The 23444-nt window shown below is 43.2% G+C and overlaps 1 protein-coding gene and 1 non-coding gene across 2 annotated transcripts; both read left to right on the top strand.

Annotated features, from left to right (window-relative positions):
• Nucleotides 1-17341: 17341 nt before the first annotated feature.
• On the top strand, nt 17342-20328 carry LOC100283266 (uncharacterized). The gene is made up of 8 exons (NM_001294274.1): nt 17342-17417; nt 17575-17656; nt 18397-18450; nt 18564-18655; nt 18739-18852; nt 19584-19651; nt 19764-19875; nt 19957-20328. Exons 1-8 carry the CDS (start codon nt 17364-17366, stop codon nt 20050-20052), a joined length of 672 nt encoding a protein of 223 aa, NP_001281203.1. The 5' UTR covers nt 17342-17363; the 3' UTR covers nt 20053-20328.
• Nucleotides 20329-20959: 631 nt separating this feature from the next.
• Nucleotides 20960-21033, top strand: TRNAT-AGU (transfer RNA threonine (anticodon AGU)). The gene has a single exon. It is a non-coding gene; the product is annotated as a tRNA-Thr (tRNA).
• Nucleotides 21034-23444: the final 2411 nt, after the last annotated feature.

Raw genomic sequence — 23444 nt, 5'->3', positions numbered from 1 at the left:
AGAATTCAGAGGTGGCTTTCGTCAGTACCATGTTCCTGCAGGTCTGATGACAGTGAAGAAGGAGGAGTTCCTGGCCCTCAAGCAAGGGCCATTGTCTGTCAGTGAGTACCGGGACAAGTTTCTGCAATTGTCTCGCTATGCTCCTGAAGATGTCAACACCGATGCCAAGCGGCAGTACCGTTTCCTGAGAGGCTTGGTTGACCCTCTGCAGTATCAGCTGATGAATCACACCTTCCTGACATTCCAGCACCTGATTGATAGAGCAATCATGACAGAAAGGAAGCGCAAGGAGATGGAAGATCGTAAGCGCAAGATCAGTGGACCACAGCCTGGAAGCAGCAGTCGTCCTCGTTTTTCAGGCAATCAACCTCAGCAGTTCAGGCAGAACCAGCGTCCACCTCAGCAGCATCAGCAGTTCCAAAGGCAGTATCCTCAGCATCAGTACCAGAACCGTCAGAGCAATCAGTCAGGAGGTCAGTTTCAAAGGCAGAATCAGCAGGCCCCTCGTCCTCCTGCCCCAGCAACCCAGCAGAACAATCAGGCAGCACCAGCTCAGGTTGGAAACAGGGCATGTTTCCACTGTGGAGAGCAAGGCCATTGGGTGATGCAATGTCCGAAGAAGGCAGCCCAGCAGCAGTCAGGCCCCAATGCCCCAGCAAAGCAGAATGTGCCTCAGCCTGGAGCAGGCAATCGCCCTCAGCCGCGCTATAATCATGGAAGGCTGAACCACTTGGAAGCTGAAGCAGTTCAGGAGACCCCCGGCATGATAGTAGGTATGTTCCCAGTCGACTCCCATATTGCAGAAGTGTTATTTGATACTGGAGCAACGCATTCTTTCATTACTGCATCATGGGTAGAAGCACATAATCTTCCAATTACTACCATGTCAACCCCCATTCAAATTGACTCAGCCGGTGGTAGAATTCGAGCTGATAGCATTTGCTTGAATATAAGTGTGAAAATAAGGGGGATAGCGTTTCCCGCCAACCTTATAGTAATGGGTACTCAGGGAATAGATGTCATCCTAGGGATGAATTGGCTAGATAAGTATCAGACAGTTATCAGCTGTGATAAAAGGACAATCAAGTTGGTGTCTCCACTAGGAGAGGAAGTGGTGACCGAGTTAGTCCCGCCTGAGCCAAAGAAAGGAAGTTGTTATCAGCTAGCTGTTGATAGCAGTGAAGCAGATCCAATTGAGAGTATCAAGGTTGTGTCTGAGTTCCCGGATGTGTTTCCAAAGGACTTACCGGGTATGCCACCAGAGCGGAAAGTTGAGTTTGCCATAGAGCTTCTTCCTGGAACCGCCCCTATCTTTAAGAGAGCTTACAGAATATCTGGACCAGAGTTGGTTGAACTTAAGAAGCAAATTGATGAGCTGTCAGAGAAAGGTTACATTCGGCCAAGCACCTCGCCTTGGGCCGCCCCTGTCTTATTTGTGGAAAAGAAAGATGGCACCAAGAGGATGTGTATCGATTATCGAGCTTTGAATGAGGTCACGATCAAGAACAAGTATCCTTTGCCCAGAATAGAAGATCTGTTCGACCAGTTGAGAGGAGCCAGTGTGTTCTCCAAGATTGATCTGAGGTCAGGTTATCATCAGCTCAGAATCCGACCTTCGGATATTCCGAAGACGGCATTCATTTCCAAGTATGGGTTGTACGAGTTCACAGTGATGTCTTTTGGTTTGACCAATGCACCAGCATTTTTCATGAACTTGATGAACAGTGTATTCATGGATTACCTTGATAAGTTTGTGGTGGTATTCATTGATGATATTCTGGTTTATTCTCAAAGCGAAGAAGAGCATGCAGATCATTTGAGGATGGTATTGCAGAGATTGCGAGAGCACCAGTTGTATGCAAAGTTGAGTAAATGTGAGTTCTGGATCAGTGAAGTCCTGTTCTTGGGTCACATAATCAACAAAGAAGGATTGGCTGTGGATCCGAAGAAAGTGGCAGACATTTTGAACTGGAAAGCGCCAACAGATGCTAAAGGAATCAAGAGCTTCATTGGAATGGCCGGATATTATCGGCGATTCATTGAAGGGTTTTCGAAAATTGCGAAGCCAATGACAGCGTTGCTAGGCAACAAGGTTGAGTTCAAGTGGACCCAGAAATGCCAAGAGGCCTTTGAAGCGCTGAAAGAGAAGTTGACTACAGCGCCTGTCCTAGTCTTGCCTGATGTGCACAAGCCCTTCTCGGTGTATTGCGATGCTTGTTACACGGGTTTGGGATGTGTGTTGATGCAAGAGGGAAGAGTTGTGGCTTACTCGTCCCGACAGCTGAAGGTTCATGAGAAGAACTACCCAATCCATGATCTAGAGTTGGCAGCAGTGGTTCATGCACTGAAGTCATGGAGGCACTATCTGTATGGACAAAAATGCGATGTTTACACAGACCACAAGAGTCTGAAGTACATATTCACTCAGTCAGAGTTGAACATGAGGCAGCGAAGATGGTTAGAACTGATCAAAGACTATGAGTTGGAGATTCATTACCATCCAGGCAAAGCAAACGTAGTGGCAGATGCTTTGAGCAGAAAGAGTCAAGTCAATCTGATGGTCGCTCGTCCGATGCCTTATGAGTTGGCCAAAGAGTTTGACAGGTTGAGTCTCGGATTTCTGAACAATTCGCGAGGAGTCACGGTTGAGTTGGAACCTACCTTGGAGCGCGAAATCAAAGAAGCGCAGAAGAATGATGAAAAGATCAGTGAGATTCGGCGATTGATTCTAGAAGGCAAAGGCAAAGATTTTCGTGAAGATGCAGAAGGCGTGATATGGTTCAAAGACCGCTTGTGTGTTCCCAATGTCCAGTCCATTCGGGAGTTGATTCTCAAGGAAGCTCATGAGACAGCTTATTCGATTCACCCTGGCAGTGAGAAGATGTATCAGGATCTGAAGAAGAAATTCTGGTGGTACGGAATGAAGAGAGAAATCGCAGAGCATGTGGCTATGTGTGATAGTTGTCGAAGAATTAAGGCAGAGCACCAGAGACCTGCTGGATTGTTGCAACCGTTGCAGATCCCTCAGTGGAAATGGGATGAAATTGGTATGGATTTCATAGTCGGATTGCCTCGCACTCGAGCCGGCTACGATTCCATTTGGGTAGTAGTGGACCGTTTGACCAAGTCAGCCCACTTCATACCTGTCAAGACCAACTACAACAGTGCAGTATTGGCAGAGTTGTATATGTCTCGGATCGTTTGTCTTCATGGTGTGCCAAAGAAGATAGTGTCAGACAGAGGAACGCAGTTCACCTCTCATTTCTGGCAGCAGTTGCATGAAGCCTTAGGCACACATCTGAATTTCAGTTCAGCTTATCACCCGCAGACAGATGGCCAGACCGAAAGAACCAATCAAATTCTTGAAGACATGTTGAGAGCCTGTGCGTTGCAAGATCAGTCCGGATGGGACAAGCGATTGCCTTATGCAGAGTTTTCCTATAACAACAGTTATCAGGCCAGTTTGAAGATGTCACCGTTTCAAGCGCTTTATGGAAGGAGTTGTAGGACTCCGTTGCAATGGGATCAGCCTGGAGAAAAGCAAGTGTTTGGGCCAGACATTTTGCTCGAAGCCGAAGAGAACATCAAGATGGTTCGAGAGAATCTGAAGATAGCGCAATCGAGGCAGCGAAGCTATGCAGACACAAGAAGAAGAGAGCTGAGTTTTGAAGTCGGAGACTTTGTCTATCTGAAAGTGTCACCGATCAGAGGAGTCAGAAGATTCGGAGTGAAAGGCAAGCTAGCACCCCGCTACATTGGTCCGTATCAGATTCTTGCAAAGCGAGGAGAAGTGGCCTATCAGCTCAGTTTGCCCGAGAATTTGTCTGCTGTGCATAATGTCTTTCATGTGTCTCAGTTGAAGAAGTGCTTGCGTGTGCCAGAAGAGCAGTTGCCAGTGGAAGGTCTTGAGGTCCAGGAGGACTTGACCTATGTTGAGAAGCCAGCTCAGATCCTTGAGATTGCAGACAGAGTCACCCGAAGGAAGACCATCAGAATGTGCAAAGTCAGATGGAATCACCACTCTGAGGAAGAAGCAACCTGGGAGCGTGAAGATGATCTAGTGGCCAAGTACCCAGAGCTCTTTGCTAGCCAGCCCTGAATCTCGAGGGCGAGATTCTTTTAAGGGGGATAGGTTTGTAACGCCCCGAATTTTGCAGTTGAATTTTTTCTTTTCTTTACTCGCCAAAATTCGGGCGTTACCTTTTCCTTTTCGTTTTCCCCTCGCTAAACCTTGACCTTTTCCAAAGTTCTAGCGGGATTCGGTTTGGAATTCCCGTGTAAGAAAAACCCTAAATACTTTATGTTGTTTGATGCACCATGCCGAACCTTGCATTTCTTTTGATTGCTTTGAAAGTGCAAATGCATTCATGTAGAAAGATCGGATTTCGAAAATGAGGAGAAGATCTTTTCTTTCTTTTTTTTCTCTCTCTTTCTCTCTCCTCTTTTTCTCTCTCTCCCGCGCCGTGGGCCGACCCCGGCCGGCCCAGCCGCCCCTGGCGCCCCCTCTTGGGCCCAAAAAGGCCCATGCCGCCCCCCCCCCCCCACCTCCCCTTTTTCCCCCAATTCTTTCTCCCTCCCTCTCATTTTCTCTCATTTTCTCTCCCTCACCCTAAGCCGCCGCCGCCCCTACCCCCTGCCCTAGCGCCGCCCCTCCCCGTCGCCGATCGGCCGCCCCGCTCGGCCGCCCCGCCCCGCCCCGTCTCCGTCCCCGGTGAGGCCCCCTCCCCCTCTCCTCCCTCCCCCATTCCCCCCTCCCCTTTCCCCTCGCCGCTCGGCGCCATGGCCGCCGCCATGGCCGGCTCGCCCTGGCCGCCCGGCCGCGCCCCCAGCCGGCCCCGGCCGCGCCCCCCAGCCCGCCCGGCCGCGCCCCCAGCCGCCCCGGCCGCGCCCCCAGCCGCCCCTGGCCGCCCCCAGCCGCGCCCTGGCCGCCCGCCCGGCCGCGCCCCCGCCCTGCGTGCTCGGCCGCCCAGCCGGCCGGTTCAACCGCCCCTAGGGCCGGTTCAACCGCCCCCCCCCCTCTGTTTTTTTTTATTTTTTATTTTTTTTTATTATTTTATTTTATTTACTTTCTGTGATCATAGCTATTTTATTTTAAGTAGGCTAATCGTTGTTCATATGCCATTGAAATAGGAAGTTTAATTTAAAATTCCGTTATGCTAATTGATTCATGTAGTTAATTGTTTATCTCGTGCGATGTTGATCAACTTAAAGTGATTAGGTTTCCATTAGTGTATATGTAACAGAATTCTTTTGTTAAGAAACAATTGTAATTGATCGTTAGTGCATAAGATTTAACCCCCTGCGAGGCCCTTTCCCGTTTCTTTCTAACCATAACAAATGCGATATCGAATGTCATACTTGATGCATATTCACTTTATTTGTTTCCTTGTATGGTGTACTGTTCTTTTGTATTAAATGTGGATGGATGTATGTATGTTTGCAATCTCATAGAGAACGATTCGGTCAAAGAGCCCGAGGAACCCGCAGGAGAAGCCCCTGAGCAGCAGTCGTTTGGTGGAGGCAAGTGTCCTTTGACCTATCTCTGTCCTATTCATTCTTTAATTCACCTCCCGCTTACACATTTGTGCCTAAGGATTGACTAGCTTTTGTTATCCCTGTCCTTGTTTACCTATCTGGGTTGGATTATTATTGTTTAGCTTTATGCTATTGCTCAACTCTAATCAATGAACATGATGAGATTATCTATGATACGCTGTTTTCCCTTCTCTTATTATGATGTTGTACTTGTGGTATTCAAGGGGGCTCGAGCGGTTTCTCGAGTGCCTCTCCGTAAGGACCTGTTCTATGGATGACCGCCCGGGAAAACAGTGCAACCATGAGGGTGGAATGGGGTGCCCTTAGCTGAATAATTAGAGGATCCGGGATGTAGTTCACTTAGCCGTCGTGCCGTCAATGGGGCTCGGTGTATGCGGCTCGCTCTGCCAAGTTTGGGTTCGCCCCTTGGGGAGGAGTGCGGTGCATTTAGGAAACCTAACGGGTGGCTACAGCCCCGGGGAATCTTTGTAAAGGCTACGTAGTGAGACCCTGCCTATTCACCTTGGTAGTGTTTAAGGGTTTGATCGGCCCGAGGCAAGGGGGAATCACGGCTTGTGGGTAAAGTGCACAACCTCTGCAGAGTGTTTGAAAACTGATATATCAGCCGTGCTCACGGTTATGAGCGGCCAAGGGAGCTCCAGTGATTAGTGGTACTTGATCAGAGATACTTTGGTACAGGTGGTTATGAGATTGTTGATTCTGGTTATGACTATGGTGCTGGTAAGCGGTACTCTTTCCGTTTGGAAAGGGGTACGTTTGGGTTAATAACTTGGGTTAATGCTAAAACTTGGCTTTCTACTAGTAAGTAATAATCTGACCAACTAAAAGCAACTGCTTGACTTATCCCCACATAAAGCTAGTCCACTATAGCCAAACAGGATACTTGCTGAGTATGTTGATGTGTACTCACCCTTGCTCTACACACCAAACCCCCCCCCCCAGGTTGTCAGCATTGCAACCACTGCTCAGGCGAAGATGAAGCTGTGGAAGGAGACTTCCAGGAGTTCCAAGATTATGACGAGTTCTAGGTGTGGGTTAGCGGCAACCCCTAGTCGGCTGCCTGTGAAGGCCGCGTTATCTACGTTTCTTTTCCGCACTTTGATTTATTGTAAGAACTATATGGACGTCTCAGACGTATGATGTAATCAACTATTATTCCCTTTTAATACTATTTTGAGCACTGTGTGATGATGTCCATATTATGTAACTGCTGTGTACGTGAATAACTGATCCTGGCACGTACATGGTTCGCATTCGGTTTGCCTTCTAAAACCGGGTGTGACAGTTTCCTTATTTGGCGAAGCCGACCGTTGCAGATTCAGAGCCGTTGGCGCACCGGACACTGTCCGGTGCACACCGGACAGTCCGGTGCTCCAATGTGACCGTTGGCTCAGCCATGCGTCACGCGCGGAATCCTCGGCCGACCGTTGGCCCGGCTGACCGTTGGCTCACCGGACAGTCCGGTGCACCACCGGACAGACCGGTGATTTTTAGCCGTACGCCGTTAATCATCTCCCGAGAGCGACAAGTTCGCCTGTGAATGGCTCACCGGACAGTCCGGTGCACCACCGGACAGTCCGGTGATTTATAGCCGTACACCGCCGTCGAAGTCCCGAGAGCAGCAAGTTCGCCAGAGCCAGCCTGGCGCACCGGACACTGTCCGGTGCACCCAGACTGAGCAGACTTTGGCTGAACAAAGCCATCTCTTTTCCAACTTGATTTTTCCTGTTTCCAGCACTTAGACACAATACATTAGTCCATAAAACAATGTACTAAGTCTAGAAACATACCTTTACTTTTGATTTGCACTTTGTCCATCACTTGGGATACTTTAACACTTAAGCACTTGTGTTGGCACTCAATCACCAAAATACTTAGAAATGGCCCAAGGGCACATTTCCCTTTCAGACCTTCAGCTCAAGGACTATCCTCACATCGATGCTATGGTCATATCTTGTGTCATTAAGGGTTTTCTCGTCCACAATGTTCTGGTTGATACAGGCAGTGTTGTGGATATCATATTTGCTAAGGCCTTCAGACAAATGCAAGAGCCAGAAGATAAGATTCACGATGCTACACATCCCCTATGTGGCTTCGAAGGAAGGCAGATCGTAGCACTTGGCAAAATCACAATGTCAGTTACCTTTGGCTTTGTTCATAATACAAGGACTGAACAAGTTGTTTTTGACATTATTGACATGGAATACCCCTACAATGCAATCATTGGTCGAGGGACACTTAATGCTTTCGAAGCAATACTTCACCCAGCATATCTATGCATGAAGATACCTTCGGAGCAAGGGCCCATTGCTATTCATGGAAGTCAAGAGGCTGCCAAAAAGGTCAAAGGAAATTGGATAGATTCAAAAGCAATCCACAATATAGATGGAGTCGAAGCTTGTGAACAGTACAAGTACAGAAGAGAGAAGGCTGCTTCGGCTGATCAGCCGAAACCCATGCTTCTATGTGAAGATATAGTAGAGCAGAAGGTACTGCTAGGGTCGCAACTATCTGAAGAGCAGGAGAAAACTTTGATAAGGTTTCTATTCAACAACAAAGACGTCTTTGCTTGGTCAGCCAATGACCTTTGTGGTGTCAACAGAGACGTCATTGAACATTCACTCAATGTCGACCCATCCTTCAGGCCAAGAAAGCAAAGGCTTCAGAAAATGTCTGATGATAAAGCCGAAGGTGCTCGAAATGAAGTAAAAAGGCTTCTCAGTGCTGGTGTTATCAAAGAGGTAAAATATCCAGAGTGGCTTGCCAATACTGTTATGGTGAAGAAGGCCAACGGCAAATGGAGAATGTGTATTGACTTCACAGATCTTAACAAGGCCTGTCCAAAGGACGAATTTCCATTACCAAGAATAGACTCTCTTGTAGATGCAGCAGCTTCTTTAGAACTTATGAGTCTGCTGGATTGCTACTCAGGATATCATCAAATATGGATGAAGAAAGAGGATGAGCCAAAGACTAGCTTCATAACTCCTAGTGGCACCTATTGCTACCTTCGGATGCCTGAGGGGCTCAAGACTGCTGGAGGAAGCTTCAGTAGAATGACAGCTAAGGTCCTTCATTCTCAGATAGGCAGAAATGTGCTAACATATGTTGATGACATCATAGTAAAAAGCACAAAGCAAGAAAATCACATTATTGATCTACAAGAAACATTTGCTAATTTCAGGCAAGCTGGCCTGAAATTAAATCCAGAAAAATATGTCTTTGGAGTGAAGAAGGGTAAGTTCCTTGGCTGCCTAGTTTCAACGAAGGGGATTGAAGCTAATCCAAGCAAGATCGAAGCTATCCTTCGGATGGAACCACCAAGCACAAAGAAGGGGGCCCAACGGCTGACAGGAAGACTGGCATCATTGAATAGATTTATATCTAGATCAGCAGAAAGAAATTTGCCATTCTTTGAAATACTAAAGTCAGCCGAAGTTTTTCAATGGGGCCCAGCTCAGCAGAAGGCCTTCGAAGAGTTGAAGCAGTATTTGATTGATCTAACAACATTAACTCCACCTGCGCCAGGGGCTCCATTATTATTGTATGTGGCAGCTTCGCACTCTGCAGTGAGTGCGGCGCTTGTACAAGAGAAGCTTGAAGGCTAAATTAAGAAGCAAGCTCTAGTATATTTTGTCTCTGAAGTTCTAAGTTTATCAAAGAAAAACTATACAGAGTTGGAGAAGGTGTTGTATGCTGTGCTAATGGCCTCCAGGAAGCTCCGACATTATTTTCAAGCATATCACATAATTGTTCCTTCATCACAGCCTTTGAAGGATATTATGAGAAACAAAGAAGCTACTGGAAGGATTGGAAAGTGGGTCGCGCAGCTTAATGAATTCACTATTGACTATGTGCATAGGTCCTCAATTCAGTCCTAGACGTTAGCAGACTTTATTGCTGGTTGGACGCCAAGGGCTCAAGAAGAAGAAGCAAATAAAGATGCCGAAGCCTGGACAGTGTTCTGTGACGTATCCTAGGGAACCTTCGGTGCAGGTGCAGCTGCTGTTTTAGTTGCACCTTCCAAAGTAAGAACATGTTATGCAGCAAGGCTTGATTTCAGCTGTACAAATAATATTGCTGAATACGAAGCATTACTTTTAGGACTTCGAAAGTTAAAGGCAATGGGAATAAGAAGGGCAGTCCTCAAAACCGACTCTCAAGTTATTTCTGGACATGTCGACAAGAGTTGCAAGGCAAGATATCCGAAGCTTGAGAGATACTTGGACAGAGTTCGAAGGCTTGAAGCTTTTTTCGAAGGATTTTCTGTTAAGAATATTCCAAGTGAGGAAAATGAACATGCTGATCTGCTAGCCAAGTCAGCAGCACAGAGGCTTCCTCTACCTTCGGAAGTGTTTTTCGAGACAATAAGAGCACCGTCGGTAGAACTTCTCGAAAGAGCAGTGCTCACAATATCTCCTGTCCATAGTGAAGATTGGAGGACTGAGATTATATCTTTCCTCCAAGGTAATCATCTCTCGGATGATGAGGTTTATAACAAAAGAATGGAAGCAAGAACAAGACCATATATCATAATAGAAGGGGAATTATATAAACATGGAGTTTGTTCCCCACTTCTCAAGTGCTTATCCAGAACTGAAGGTATAGAACTGATGAAGGAAATACATGCAGGATTGTGTGGATCTCATATTGGGTCCAGACCTCTCCTGGGAAAGGTTTTTTGACAAGGATTCTATTGGCCGAAGGCAGCTTCGGACGCAACAGATTTGGTTCAAAAGTGTGAAAATTGCCAAAAATGTGCAAGAAATCAGAAACAACCTTCATCTTTGACTCAGCTAATACAACCAACATGGCCATTGCAAAGATGGGGCCTGGATTTGTTAGGTCCACTTCCACCAGCACAAGGCAATTTAAGATATGTTGTGGTGGCTGTAGAATATTTTTCCAAGTGGATTGAGGCGAAGCCTTTGGCCACGATAACTTCGGTCACAGTCCAGAAATTTTTCTGGCAAAACATTGTTTGTCGCTTCGGCGCGCCGAAGGCTATAACTGTGGATAACGAAACACAGTTTGATGCCGAAGCTTTCAAGGAATTCTGTGATCAAATTGGCACGAAGATTCATTTTGTGTCAATCAGACATCCAAAGTCAAATGGACTTGTCGAAAGAGTAAATGGTATTATAATGACAGAAATAATGAAGCTAATCTTTAATTAGCCTAGAGGAAAGTGGCCAGATGAATTGATTAAAGTGGTGTGGAGCCACAATATGACCGTATCAAGATCAACAGGTTTCACACCATTTAAGTTATTGTTCGGTGACAAAGCCATAACCCCCGAAGAGGCTAAAACGGGGTCAATAAGAACAGTAGCTTCGGCTGAAGACGAAGCTAATTATTCTGTGACAAAAGATACTATAGAAGGGACCAGACTTCAGGCTATGAAAAATATCAACAAATATCAAGCCGAAACAATAAAATGGCACGATAGAAAAGTTCGATTGAAAGACATTAAGCCAAGACACTTGGTGCTTCGGAGAGTAGCCAACCCTGACACAGTAGGCAAACTTCAACTGAAGTGGAAAGACCCCTTTTTGGTAGTATCTTTGTCAAGACCCAGTTCTTACAGGTTAAAGGACATGGACGGCAACGACATTCCTAGATCCTGGAATGCGGATGAGCTTCGGCGATATTATGTATAAATTGATGTAATCTTTTTCATTTTTTCTATGGCACTCTTTTCCTTTCCAAAGGGGGAGAAAGGTTTTTAATGGGGCCATAGTCTGTAATTTTTCCTTTTTAATTTAGCCCTACGAGGGCAAAGTCCCCCAAGATATGTAAATGTAAAATCTGAGCATGCACCATCGAGTGCATAAAAAGAAAAAAAACAGGAAGAAGCTCGAAAGTCGTCCCTAAGGGGATGCAGAGCACGACGAAGTTACAAAAGTCGTTCCTAAGGGAGTGCAGCGTAAGTTTTCTGCTCAAAAGTCATTCCTAAGGGAATGCAGAGCCAAATACCACCGAAATATAAGGCGAAGCGCGAAAAGTCAACGCGAATACCGCCGAAATAGAAGGCGAAGCGCGAAAAGTCAACGCGAATACCGCCGAAATATAAGGCGAAGAAGTTCAAAAGACGTTCCTAAAGGGATGCAGAACTTACACCGAAAAATAAGCGGTGCAGCCGAAAAATAAACGGCAAAGAGATTTCAGTCATTCTGAAGGGAATGAAGGCTATGGATGAAGCTTTGTATGTGTGTGACTGGGCATTCACTTGCACAATACATTACATCATACATTGCATTCATAAACATTCATTTAGGCATACGTAGGATCATCATCATCATATCATACAAATAGATAGTTACTTCGTCTCCAAGAATAAGGCTTCAGAAGCAGATCAATGCTTTGTTGCGTACGAAAAGAAGGGAAGGTGTTTTCGCCTTCGGCTCAAAAAATACAAGTTTCGTCCACATCAAAGCAGTTCACACATTGATGGAAATGTAAAAGTATATTACAAGGTATGGACAAATTTACAGAGTAGAGTCTGATTCTCAAATTATAATATTCTTTACAAAGGATGATACAAGAGCTTGCCTAGAGTTTTTTCTCAGCTAGGTTTTCAGCTTCATCATTATCTGCTAAGCTTCGGATTGTCTGCTAGGCTTCGGCTCAATGCTCCTCGACTTCGTCATCCTGTACATGTCCAAGCATTATAAGGTAAATTTAAGTTTCAAGGAAAAAAGGTAAGCACAAGGTATGAGTTTATTACCGGTTTAAGGTGACTTCGAGCTTCGTCACCAGCCAAATCTCGCCCCCCTTTGCCCAGATTTGAGTAACGAATCTGTTTCCCATGCTTCGGTCCAAGTCGGGGATGTCGTTCAAGTCTGCCGGTGACAAGCTGAAGTTTGGTTTGTTTACAATATTTCCATGTGTACAGCCAGCCTTCATGAAAGCGATAGCTGTGCCTCAAGAAGCTAACAGGGCACAAAAGTCACCATGTCCAGCTATAATTTCGTTGAGAGCATCAACTTCACCTTCAATATGATCAAGTGTCCCCGGTAGGTCTTCAACCGAAGGTTTAAACTTTTCGGAGCTGGCCCCAACTGAGTTAAAGACCTGTTTCAGTCATTGAACGCACCGGGTGCTGAAGCCTAAGCATTTTTCCTGAAGATCTTTGAGTGATTTCTGAAGATTTAAACTTTTTTCAGTCTCAGCTTCGAGTTTTGTTTGGAAATCATTCTTCTCTTGCTCAAAGTTTTTTGACTGCAGGGAAAGTTCACCGTTTAATCTAGCGATCTCAGCTTGGGCTTCTGCCAGTGAACCTTCCATCGTTTGAAGCACGAAGTCTTTCTTTTCTAGGGCAGCTTCATGATCTTTAATCTTCTTCTCTAAACCCTCAATTATAACTTCGTTTTTCTTATCCTCAAGGTTTTTTTATTATCCTCAAGGTCTTGTTGCATCCTCAAGGCTTTGTTTAGCAGTAGGCTCTGGCAAAATAACTTTCATCAAAAAACATCCTCATATCAAAACAATAAAAAGTAAAGGGAAAATTTTACCTTAAAGTTAGAATAAAATAGTCTACCGGCGATATGTTGTCGCCGGTATCTGCTGAGATCAGCTTCGAGCTTCGGAAAACCAACACTTTTCGATAAAGTGCTGACAACCTTCGCCCCAATTTGGTCCCAAAGGCATCCTAAACTCTCTTCGGCAACACCGCCGAAGAGCAGTGCCCCTGGCTGATACCCGCACGATATGGCATAGTCCTTCAGTTCTTCTTTTTCAGCCTTTGACAATTCTTGCCCAATAATGTTTTGAAAGTTAAAATTTTCCTCTTCCAAAGTATCTTCGGCAGGCTCCTTCTCTTTTCCAGGCATCTTTCCCCTTTTTCAGGCACTGGGGCCGGGGTCTCCTCAGCAGCTACAGCAGTTTCTTCCTTAGCCATTTTTAAAATCATTTCATCAATGTCCTCGAGTGTGGTTTCCAAATCTGTGGCTTCGGCTGCTGCAGCTTCGGAAGTAGCAGCTTCGGGAGGAGCAGCTTCGGCTGCTGCTATTTTTGGCGCTGAGGCTGGTGGCGGTGTTTCCTCAATAGCCTCAATGACAGTAATAATTCTTCGCTTTTTTGGTTCAGCAGGCTTCTCGGCAGCTGAAGGCTTCTTCTTCTTCTATAAAAGCTTCATCAGTTTCGGTCCCAGCGGACTTAACTTATTAGGTAGAGATTCAGTCATTACTTTTAAAATTTCTTCTGCGTCAGTAACAGAAGGCGTTGAGGGAGCTTCTTCTTCTAAATCAGCCTTCAGCTTCGAAGCTGGAGCCTTTCTTTTCTTCGACACAGCTACCTTTAGCTCAGGACTAGATTTTTTGTTTTTTGCTAAAATTTCATCCTCTTTTATCATCCTGGTAGCTTGCCTTTGTACAACACTAACAACCCTTCTTCGTTTCGGCCTTTCAGCACCTTTGCTTAACCTTTCATAGTCTGGGTATTCAAATTTCAAAGCGTCCATTACTCGGTTTAGCCTTCGTTTCGGCCGGGTGCCAAAGGCTGCTGTCATCAGTTGATCTTCTTTTTTCGTATAATTGCCCAAGATTTCATTGCACATAACTTCAATTGTATCCAACCATTCCTGGCAGGGTTCTTTGAAGTGTTTCTTGAACTTAAAATGATAAGGCAACCGAACGAGTTCATTCTTTTTCTTCTCTCCTTTAAGCTTCGGCATATCCCATTCCTTCAACGTTGGGAATACTCTATTGGCTAAATATTCCTGAACTAGATCCCTAGTACCAATATGCTCAGACACAACTCTAAAATCACGCATAGCATCTGGGCATGCTGTCCCCGGCGTCATATTGCACTGAGGCCTAGTCAACCCGAAGGTTAGCTCTAGCAGGATCTAAACTAACTTCTCCTTTTTCTCATCAATCTTAACATAAAACCATTCAGTTTTCCAACCGGTCGGCCATTTGGTGCGGTAGCTAACCACCGGTGTCTTCATGTCTTTGCGATAAGCAAAATTATAGCAGCCGAAGTTCTCGTGCAATCCATCTTCTCTAGCCTTCGTCTCATAGTGAAGTTCGTGTACCCGGCAAAAGGCTTCGGCAACCGGCTCCGCTCCTTGGCTGCGGAGAGCCCAGATAAAGACGCTGAGTCTAACGATAGCGTTAGGAGTCAGCTGATGAAGATAAACTTCGAAATTTTCCAAAACATCTGCAATCATCCCATGTAGAGGAAACCTTAATCCTACTTTAAAGAAGCTTCTGAAGACTACCACCTCATTGTTTTCTGGCTTCGGGGTTGTCTCTTCCCTACCAAAGCGAACCAGCTTCTTCTTGGCTTCTCCGAAGTAACCTAGTTTTATCATCATCGGCGTATCAGCTTCGGAGACAGTCGATTTTCCAAAATCCAAGTGGCTGGGCTTAGATGGCGTGGCAGAATAATCATATATATCTTCCTCGTCAGCCTCACTCTCTGCAATATCTACCTGCTCAGCTTCGGCAGTAGGTGCATCTTTGTCAGCAGTACCCTCTGGCATAACCAGTCCCGACTGCCTCATCACTTCGGAGATCGGGGCAGTTCCAGCAGCTTCAGCCTCCTCTTCGTCGTATGTAACCCTAGCTGTTGAACGGACCCTAGCCATTTGATGATTGAACTTCTTGCGAAGTTGAATAATTTTTATCTTTGTCGAAGCTCCCTCTTGTGACGGAGCTTTGGTTTGGAGTACGGTGAATAAGCTTCGGCTGTGGTCGAATTTTTCGGCAGCACAATAGTACAATAGTAGTAAATGTTGTGGTAACTTCACACCTACCCGTCTGTATATATAGTGTTGCAGGTGGGAAGGTAAATCGATAGGACGATTGCACCCGCTGAACAACCGCCCACACCCGCTGAACGGTGGACCATGCTGCCTGAGGAGTCGAATCACTAGATCAAGTGAACTCGTTCTATGGTGGGACTGTCTTGCACTCGGAATATTTAAATCGTTTCTCGGCAACGAGCTTAGGGAAGGTGTTTTTCAGACCTTCGGTATCCCGAAGCATAAAAGAATTTTTCACGGGTCGAGCTCGTTATGAAAAACGATCTGGCGCCGTGAAGGGGCTACTGTTGGGGGTTTGCTTCGTCACCGAAGGTCCTGTGAGAAGAAGCACCTTCGGAAGGTCAGAACAGGAACGATGCCGAAGCTATCAGTCAGGGAGCTTCGTAGTATATTTCAAAATGCACCGACTTAAAGATGAGATGACCAATCGGCCCATGATAGACCGTGTAATGATTGTAATCATTTGTAGAGGATATAAATGTAAATTCACACAGGCTGCGCCCTATGCCTATAAATAGGTGAACAGTACCCCCGTACTGTTCACGCTTTTTTATCGCATTCGTATCTTTGTATTTCTGTCAAACTCAAGGTGCAAATGTAATTTAGTTTAATTTTTATATATTCATGATTATTTATTAATACATGTTCACATTTTGGTACTATATAATTATCTATGTTATTGTCTTATGTTTCATAACCTTCATCCCCTAATTTTACATGTCATATCTATGAAGGTATGTCCTTCATAACCTTCGTCCGAAGATTATTATATCCTTAGAGAAATAATGCTTCGAAGGACAAGTACATTAACATTTAACATTTTTTTATGTTGCCTTGTTCTTAATTCATAGCATTTGAGAATAAGTCCCCAACATCATCCTATGAGCTCGTTTGGATCTAGCATATTAAATTTTAGTCTTGTCACTGAGATGTTTAAATACTAGTTAAATGTATGGTATATAGTATAATTATAAAATAATTATATATATAAAGACAAAACAATAAGATGAGTATATTAAACTTAATTAGTCCATGATTCACTAATGTTGTGTTATAATTAGTTATAGATTAATTATGTTTAAAAAATGACTCATCATCTATTCTTATCTTTTTGTCTTTATATTATGGTTTAATTTTTCTATTAAACTTAATTAGTCCAATCTGAGAACCAAACACCATATGAGAAAAGTAATCAGCTATGTCTTACGTTACACCCTATATGGCCACCCATGTCCCAAAAAACACTCCAAACCGACCTCCGGAAGAAGCGCTTCGATGGTATTCGGTTTATTAGATTAATTCGGTTCGATCTATTCAGATTCGTGAAAATCCGGGTTCTAAAAAATAAGAACTAAAATTTTTAAAATAATTTTATAAACCGAATCTGAATAGACTCACAATTTCAGTTTGGTCTATTCAGTCCACCGAATAGATCCAAATAGTAGAGAAACTAGTATCTTTTGTTAAAATATATACAATGAATAATAAATTAAAGTACTATTATTAGAACAAGTGACTATAAAAATTAGCATAGAAAGATATATACTATCGTTAAGATGACATCATATTTTTTAGCTAATAAGTTCATAAATCATATAATAATATCATCACATATTAAGAGTTTTTTTTATATTTCGGTTTATTTTGTCTATTCGGGTTTGAAAGGTTAGAAACCGAACCCGAATCCATATCTTCAAATTTAGCATATATATAGGAATCGAATTCGAACCCGAAAACTCGAATAGACCGACAATATTCGGATTTAGATTTGAGTTTTAAAATACCCATCCCTAGCCTAGATCTGTTTGGGCCCCTGCCGCGCTCTCCGACGCAGTTCCCAGTCCACCCAGCCCACAGCCCAGGCCACTCGCAAATCGCAACCCACAGCACGTCTCCTCCTTTGCTCGTCCACCCTGCCATCTCCGCAACCCCTACCTACAGGCAGCAGCCCAGCACGTCCCTTTCTACGCCTCCACCTCCCTCGATTCGTTCCGAGCCCATCGCCTCCGCCTCTTCGTCACCGTCGAGGTCGCACCACATGGCGGCGCTCCTAGCCCGGCAGGCAGCGCAGGCGCTCCGCGCGAGACAGTCGGTACGAATCCCTAGCCCTTTCCGCCCGTGCCCGGCACTTCCGGGGTGCCAGATCCCCTGTATTCGCTCGCGAATTCTCTGGTCGAGAGCCTTGTCATTCCTGGGTGCCGGTAGTTGCGGATGCTTGTGTGACTCTGTGGTGCTGGTGTTTGTTGCAGGCGCAGCTCGGGCCGACAACGTCGGCGATGCAGGGGCACCTCCGTACCTACATGAACGCGGGGATTCCCAAGCGGTTCAAAGGTCAGTGCTCTCCCCCTTTCTATTGGGTTGTTTGCCAGTATCGGTACCACACAAATAGTGCGATTCATGTTGCGCTGGTTACCTACATGTTAAGGGCTTGTTTGTTTTGTTCTCAATCTATATGGATTGGGTGGTATTGAGTAGGTTTAAATTTCATACAAGTTAAAATCTTTCATAATTTTTTCCAATCCCATCCAATCCACATGGGATGGGATGGGAATAACCGGCCTAATAGTAGTGCCCAAGAGCAGTTAATTAAGGGATGTATGAAATGGTTTGGTCTTGGGTTATTGATTGATTGTATGTCTTCCAAGTTTCAATCAACGTGACATGCCCAAATAGGATGATGAACTTGAAATCAGAAATTGATGAGGATAATCTAGCGCAGTTCTATATGAGTGTCTGGTTTGCAATTAGTTGTCTGGTGATGAGTTTTGGTACCTTCGGCTGTGTGAAAGAGCAGTTTTTCAGGATGAGTGTTGGGTAACCAGTTAAATTTGACTTTCAAGTTTCAGCCGACATGAAATTCTCAAATACGAAGTTGTGCCTTCCTGTCTTGGTTTATTTTGAGGATTGTCTGTTGAACTGTACATTTGAAGTTGATGGTTGATTAGGCAGATTACTATATGAGTTGTATTTCTTCACAGTTAGACTTCCTTGTCCTACTATGTGTTTACATACAGAATTTGAGTTTGTTCATTGTTACTTCCCTCTGAGGGTTTAATCCTATTAATGACCAGAGGAAGAGGAGAAAGAACAGCTTGCAAAAGATATCGCAAAAGATTGGAATGCTGGTGAGTTTTGATGATGTTTTTCTGTTCATTAGACAAGAGTATGATCGTTTGCAATTTTGTTTATTGCTGCCGAGATATTGTTGTTTCCCCTCATTGTGATTTTCTTGTTTCAGTGTTTGAAAGGAGCATCAATACATTGTTTTTGACTGAAATGGTCCGTGGCTTGATGCTAACTCTCAAGTACTTCTTCGAGAGAAACGTTACAGTGAGTGGTGAATTTGGTTTATGACATTATATGTACTGTAGTTGCATGCTTCCGTTGACTGTTTTAATCTCACCACATTGCAGATTAACTATCCGTTTGAGAAGGGTCCTCTGAGTCCCCGCTTCCGTGGTGAGCACGCTCTCAGACGTTACGAATCTGGGGAAGAGCGTTGCATTGCTTGTAAACTATGCGAAGCTGTAAGTTGTACTTATGTTTAAAGTTTTACTTCAGATTATGAACATCAAATACAGCCAGGAACCAGTTGTTTTTCTATCTTTCCTGAGTAGTGGTTGTCAAATCAAATATCTATTGTCAAAATACCAGTTACCTACTGGTATTTGTGCTGCCAGGATCTGAGATTTTTAGCTGAGTTGGAACGCAAAACCCTGATTGTGGGTCCTTTTGAGTTTATAAGAGTTACTATGATTTTAATATTTTAATGTATCTTGTCTTAAAAATATATTTGAAACATAAGTCACTTGAAAGCAATTTTTTTATCATATTGCTGCCCAGTGTTTTAGGTGCTCCTTATCATCTTTCTGTTGTATATGGAGCAAGTTCATATAAGGTGGCAACAGAAATTTTGAAGGGGGCATTATACATTCAATTGTGAAATATCAGCATTATACATTCATATGTAAATACCAGCAATTCGTGATATAGAGATAAAAATTGATAGGCTCCTCTCCACTAACTCGTATTAGATTTACCAACCACTTTGGTATTGCTTCAACATGTGGTGTTTTTGACTAATTTAGTATAGTGAAATGGTCTTTCGTTGTACTAGTGTAGTGGGGGTAGGCTTGACCTATAGTGGTTGCATTGTTGATGGCTTTTGTAGTACCTAAGGTAGCAGTTATTGATACATAACTCTGGCTATTTGAGAGAGAAAAAAAACCATTGCTCACATGGTATAAACGATGTCCAGATATGCCCAGCTCAGGCAATTACAATTGAGGCTGAAGAACGTGAAGACGGCAGTCGCCGAACCACAAGGTAATCAAAATGAAGGTTTTTCTCTCTTTTTTGTCAATAGAACTATGATTTACCCACTGTGTTCTGCAATTAAACTTTAATCTGAATTTCTGTTGCTTTTATCTCCTCACAGGTATGATATTGACATGACCAAATGCATTTACTGTGGGTTCTGCCAAGAGGCTTGCCCAGTCGATGCTATTGTTGAGGGGCCTAACTTTGAGTTTGCTACTGAGACACACGAGGTAAACTATTTGATTTCACTGTAGGTTTTTATCTCAAGTTTTTGATGTCTTGCTGCTAAGCCTTGACATGCTTCGATGCAGGAACTACTGTACGACAAGGAGAAATTGCTCGAGAATGGTGACCGCTGGGAAACTGAGATTGCTGAGAACTTGAGATCTGAGAGCCTTTATCGCTGAATCTGTCTTTCATTGTGGTTGATATACTGTGTTCTCCCATTTTCCATATTTTGCTCAACTACCTGATGAATAAGTATAAACGATATATCATAACTTAGATACCAGGTACCATGTTATTTTACCTCGGCACCGTCTGTCTGTTATGTTCATTACCTTGCTAAAAGTGGCACCGAGTTTTCTTTAATGGGAAAGTTCCTTCTGGACTGGAGCACTGAGCTGTTTTCAGTCAGACCTTTATTTTATATACAATGAAACAGGACATTGTGCTCAGGGCTTCACTGATTTCGTGAATGTTCACATTCTTGTTTCTCACTCAATGCCTGAACTAATTGGAGCAACTCCAAAAGGCACTAACGTTTCTAATTGCTAAGGATAACGATTTGGTAAGAAAATGCTCTCTCCATTCGAATATAAAAATAAAATTCGTTTTAGCTTTTTAGAGGATTCATACGATACTTAGTGTATATGTTCTAAATATATATCTATATTCATAACCATCCGGGTGAATATAGATATGAAAACTAAAACGAATATTATTATGAAAACTAAAACGAATATTATTATGAAAACTAAAACGAATATTATTTTAAAACGGAGGTAGTATCTTCCAACATCTTTAAATGGTTATTCAAATATAGTCATCTTTTATTTTAGATTTCTCACTAAATCAGAGTAAGGCTAAATCAAAGATAAAAGGCAGAAATAGTTCTTAGAGTGCAAATAAGATTTTTAAACTGCAAATAAGATTTTTAAACGGAAATAAATACCCGTCTGCCTATCTACGCCCTTGCACAGCATGAAGCGGAGTACATATATAATCTTTTTTTTAAATTGTATAGTCTTGAAGTATTTATTTATTTGTATTTATATTTGGATATATTTTATAAGTTTATTGTTTTAAACAAAAGCTTTCATAGCTCAGTTGGTTAGAGCACCCGTTTAGTAAGCGGGAGGTCTTGAGTTCGACTCTCAATGAAAGCAAAAGAATTTTTTTCACTTCTGCTGAAGGTTTTTAAATTTTCTCTGTTCGGGGCATTTCACGTGGTCTTCGTGTTCTTTTGCTCCGTCTTTGCAGCTGAGGATTTGTTTTTGCGATTCAATTGAGAGTTCGAGTTTTTTTTTCTCTCTTCGTTTTGGCAGTTGAGCAAACTAAAGGGTTTTTCATTGCTTCTTTTTTACGATTTAGACAAAAGGGCTACATTGTGATGACGGCGGCGGTCGAAACTCCAAGAGGACCACATTCAATCTCTATTTGTAGAATGATGTCTATTAATTAAGGCAACGAGTTATGCAATCAGTTTTTCTGTGCAAGCAAACCATCTGATCCATTAGATTACGATCAAACCACAGATACAATCATGATTTGTTAGGGTTTTTTAATAAAAATTATTGAGCTGGTGGTGGAAAGGTTTAAGTGTTAAATGTGACCTACGATTGGAACACGATCTAATGTATCAGATGGTTTACTTGTATGCTTGCACAGAAGGACTGCTTGCATAGCAGTCGTTGTCATTAAATAAATATGTTAGTATTGTGGAGATAGTTTTCAAAACTATAAATGAAGAGTACTTTATTTGAATCATCGTCTATTGCTACTGCATAAAAGAGTTGAAGTAGCCATGTTGTGTCTTCTAATGCTCTTCACACTAACGTTCGTAGGCATCACGTTGCCATAGGTCCTCACATTCTACGCACCTCTAGCTCCTGCTCGGTGGACCAACAAGTGGTCATACTTGTGCTACGCCTACGAGACAGAAAAACTCGTCCTCTAAGCTTTCACATTCATCGTCATTGCGTCAAATAATTCATCGAAAAGTGTGTACCTACACATGTTTTGAAAACACAGTTAGGGCATAATCATGTTAGGTGGCACTCACAAAATTTGATAAGTTAGAGTTAATCGTCCATATGTCTTTCCTCCATCGCTAGCATGCATGTCTCCATCAAACAGTTCATGTCACAATCAAAGTTTGGGTCATGACGATGAACCATTGCCTCCCCCATATTTTGCATATATAACATCTCTAAACTTATTAGTGCATATATTGTAATAGTAGAGCTTACCAGTTGATCTGTGGTCGTCTAGCTGCACAGCTACTCTAGGTTACTACGGACCGCTCCTCTATGGCCCACTATATATACATCGATGTCGCTCAATTTTTAATCGATTTTAGCTTCTTATATGGACAAGTTAGTAACATAAATAAAAACTAGTTAGCTGCTTGTACATTGCTACACTTTATATGTATCATATAGGCAAACATTGCTTAAATGAGATAGTTATTTGAACATGATCCAACTCTTATAATAGTTGAGTGCGAATGGGGAGGTATGTGGTGTGGGTCAGACAAGATAAAGTTTTTTCTCTTGCTTTTTTCACACTCACGAGATCAGGGACAGTGAGAGATTTGGTACTAGACTATAGATGATCAAATTGGTTGTCTAACGGGCCAGCCTAAGGCACGACCCATTTAATAGTGCAAAAGTCCGGTCTGATACAATTTAACATGGAGTTGTGTCGTGCCTGGGTCGTCTTCTCGGTCTACAGTGCCGGCCCCGTCCGACACAATGTTTTTATTTCAAAATTATTAGAATATTTAGTACTTAAGTTATATAACACAAATCAATAACTGGTGTAGTTGTTAGGAGGTGATAGTTTGTTTGTTGTGACCTAGGTTCAAACCCAAATGAGTGTGTATTTTTTGGATTTACGCGAGACGACCTATGAAGGGTGAAAGTCCCACCTATAGTAGTGCGATGTAGTAGTTATGAGGCGATAATTTGTTTCTTTTGACCTAGGTTCAAACCCCAATCTCTACAAATATTAGTTAGTGAAAAATGAGGTAATTTTTCTCTTAATCCTCAAAGGGAATTTAAGTTTTCAAACTAGTTCTTATCGTAGTTAGATATTAGTTAATGTACTTAGAGCATCTCTAACAATACATTAAACTGGTGTCTCAAATTAAAATATAAGGCTCTACGCAGGAAAAATTACTCCAACAATACCACATTTCATAAATCTTGGTCAAAAAATTATAGTAGACACTCTCAAATGTCTCAAATATACTACACCGTAGTGGGCTACCCTATAATCTAGATTTGAGGTTTTAATGTTGGAGCGGAATTTTTTTGGTGTCCTAAATTCTATAAAATATACTCGTTTTTAAATTATAAGACATTTTTATAAGACACATCGTTAGAGATGCTCTCACTTGACGTTTAAGGTTGTCCGCAGCGCTCGCCGCACGGCCACCCCTCCCTTTGCATGGAGCGCCTTCAAGCCCGCAACGCAGCCCTCTGTCGGTCCCTCTGTTCGACGGAAGTGAACAGAAGACCGCCACAGGTAGCGTGAAGCGTTGGCTCCTCTATCTCTATTTATGTGTATTTTAGTT

Source organism: Zea mays, chromosome 1 (assembly GCF_902167145.1).
Source record: "Zea mays cultivar B73 chromosome 1, Zm-B73-REFERENCE-NAM-5.0, whole genome shotgun sequence".
NCBI lineage: Eukaryota > Viridiplantae > Streptophyta > Magnoliopsida > Poales > Poaceae > Zea > Zea mays.
The sequence above is the reverse complement of the archived record's forward strand: the minus strand, read 5'-3'. Positions and strand labels throughout refer to the sequence as shown.

Excerpts from the sequence above, each read along its gene's own strand:
- LOC100283266 (NM_001294274.1), top strand. The coding sequence starts at position 17,364 with ATGGCGGCGCTCCTAGCCCGGCAGGCAGCGCAGGCGCTCCGCGCGAGA. Across the intron at positions 17,418-17,574 it reads CGCTCCGCGCGAGACAGTCG|GCGCAGCTCGGGCCGACAAC; the intron begins GTACGAATCCCT and ends TGTTTGTTGCAG. Across the intron at positions 18,656-18,738 it reads TCTTCGAGAGAAACGTTACA|ATTAACTATCCGTTTGAGAA; the intron begins GTGAGTGGTGAA and ends ACCACATTGCAG.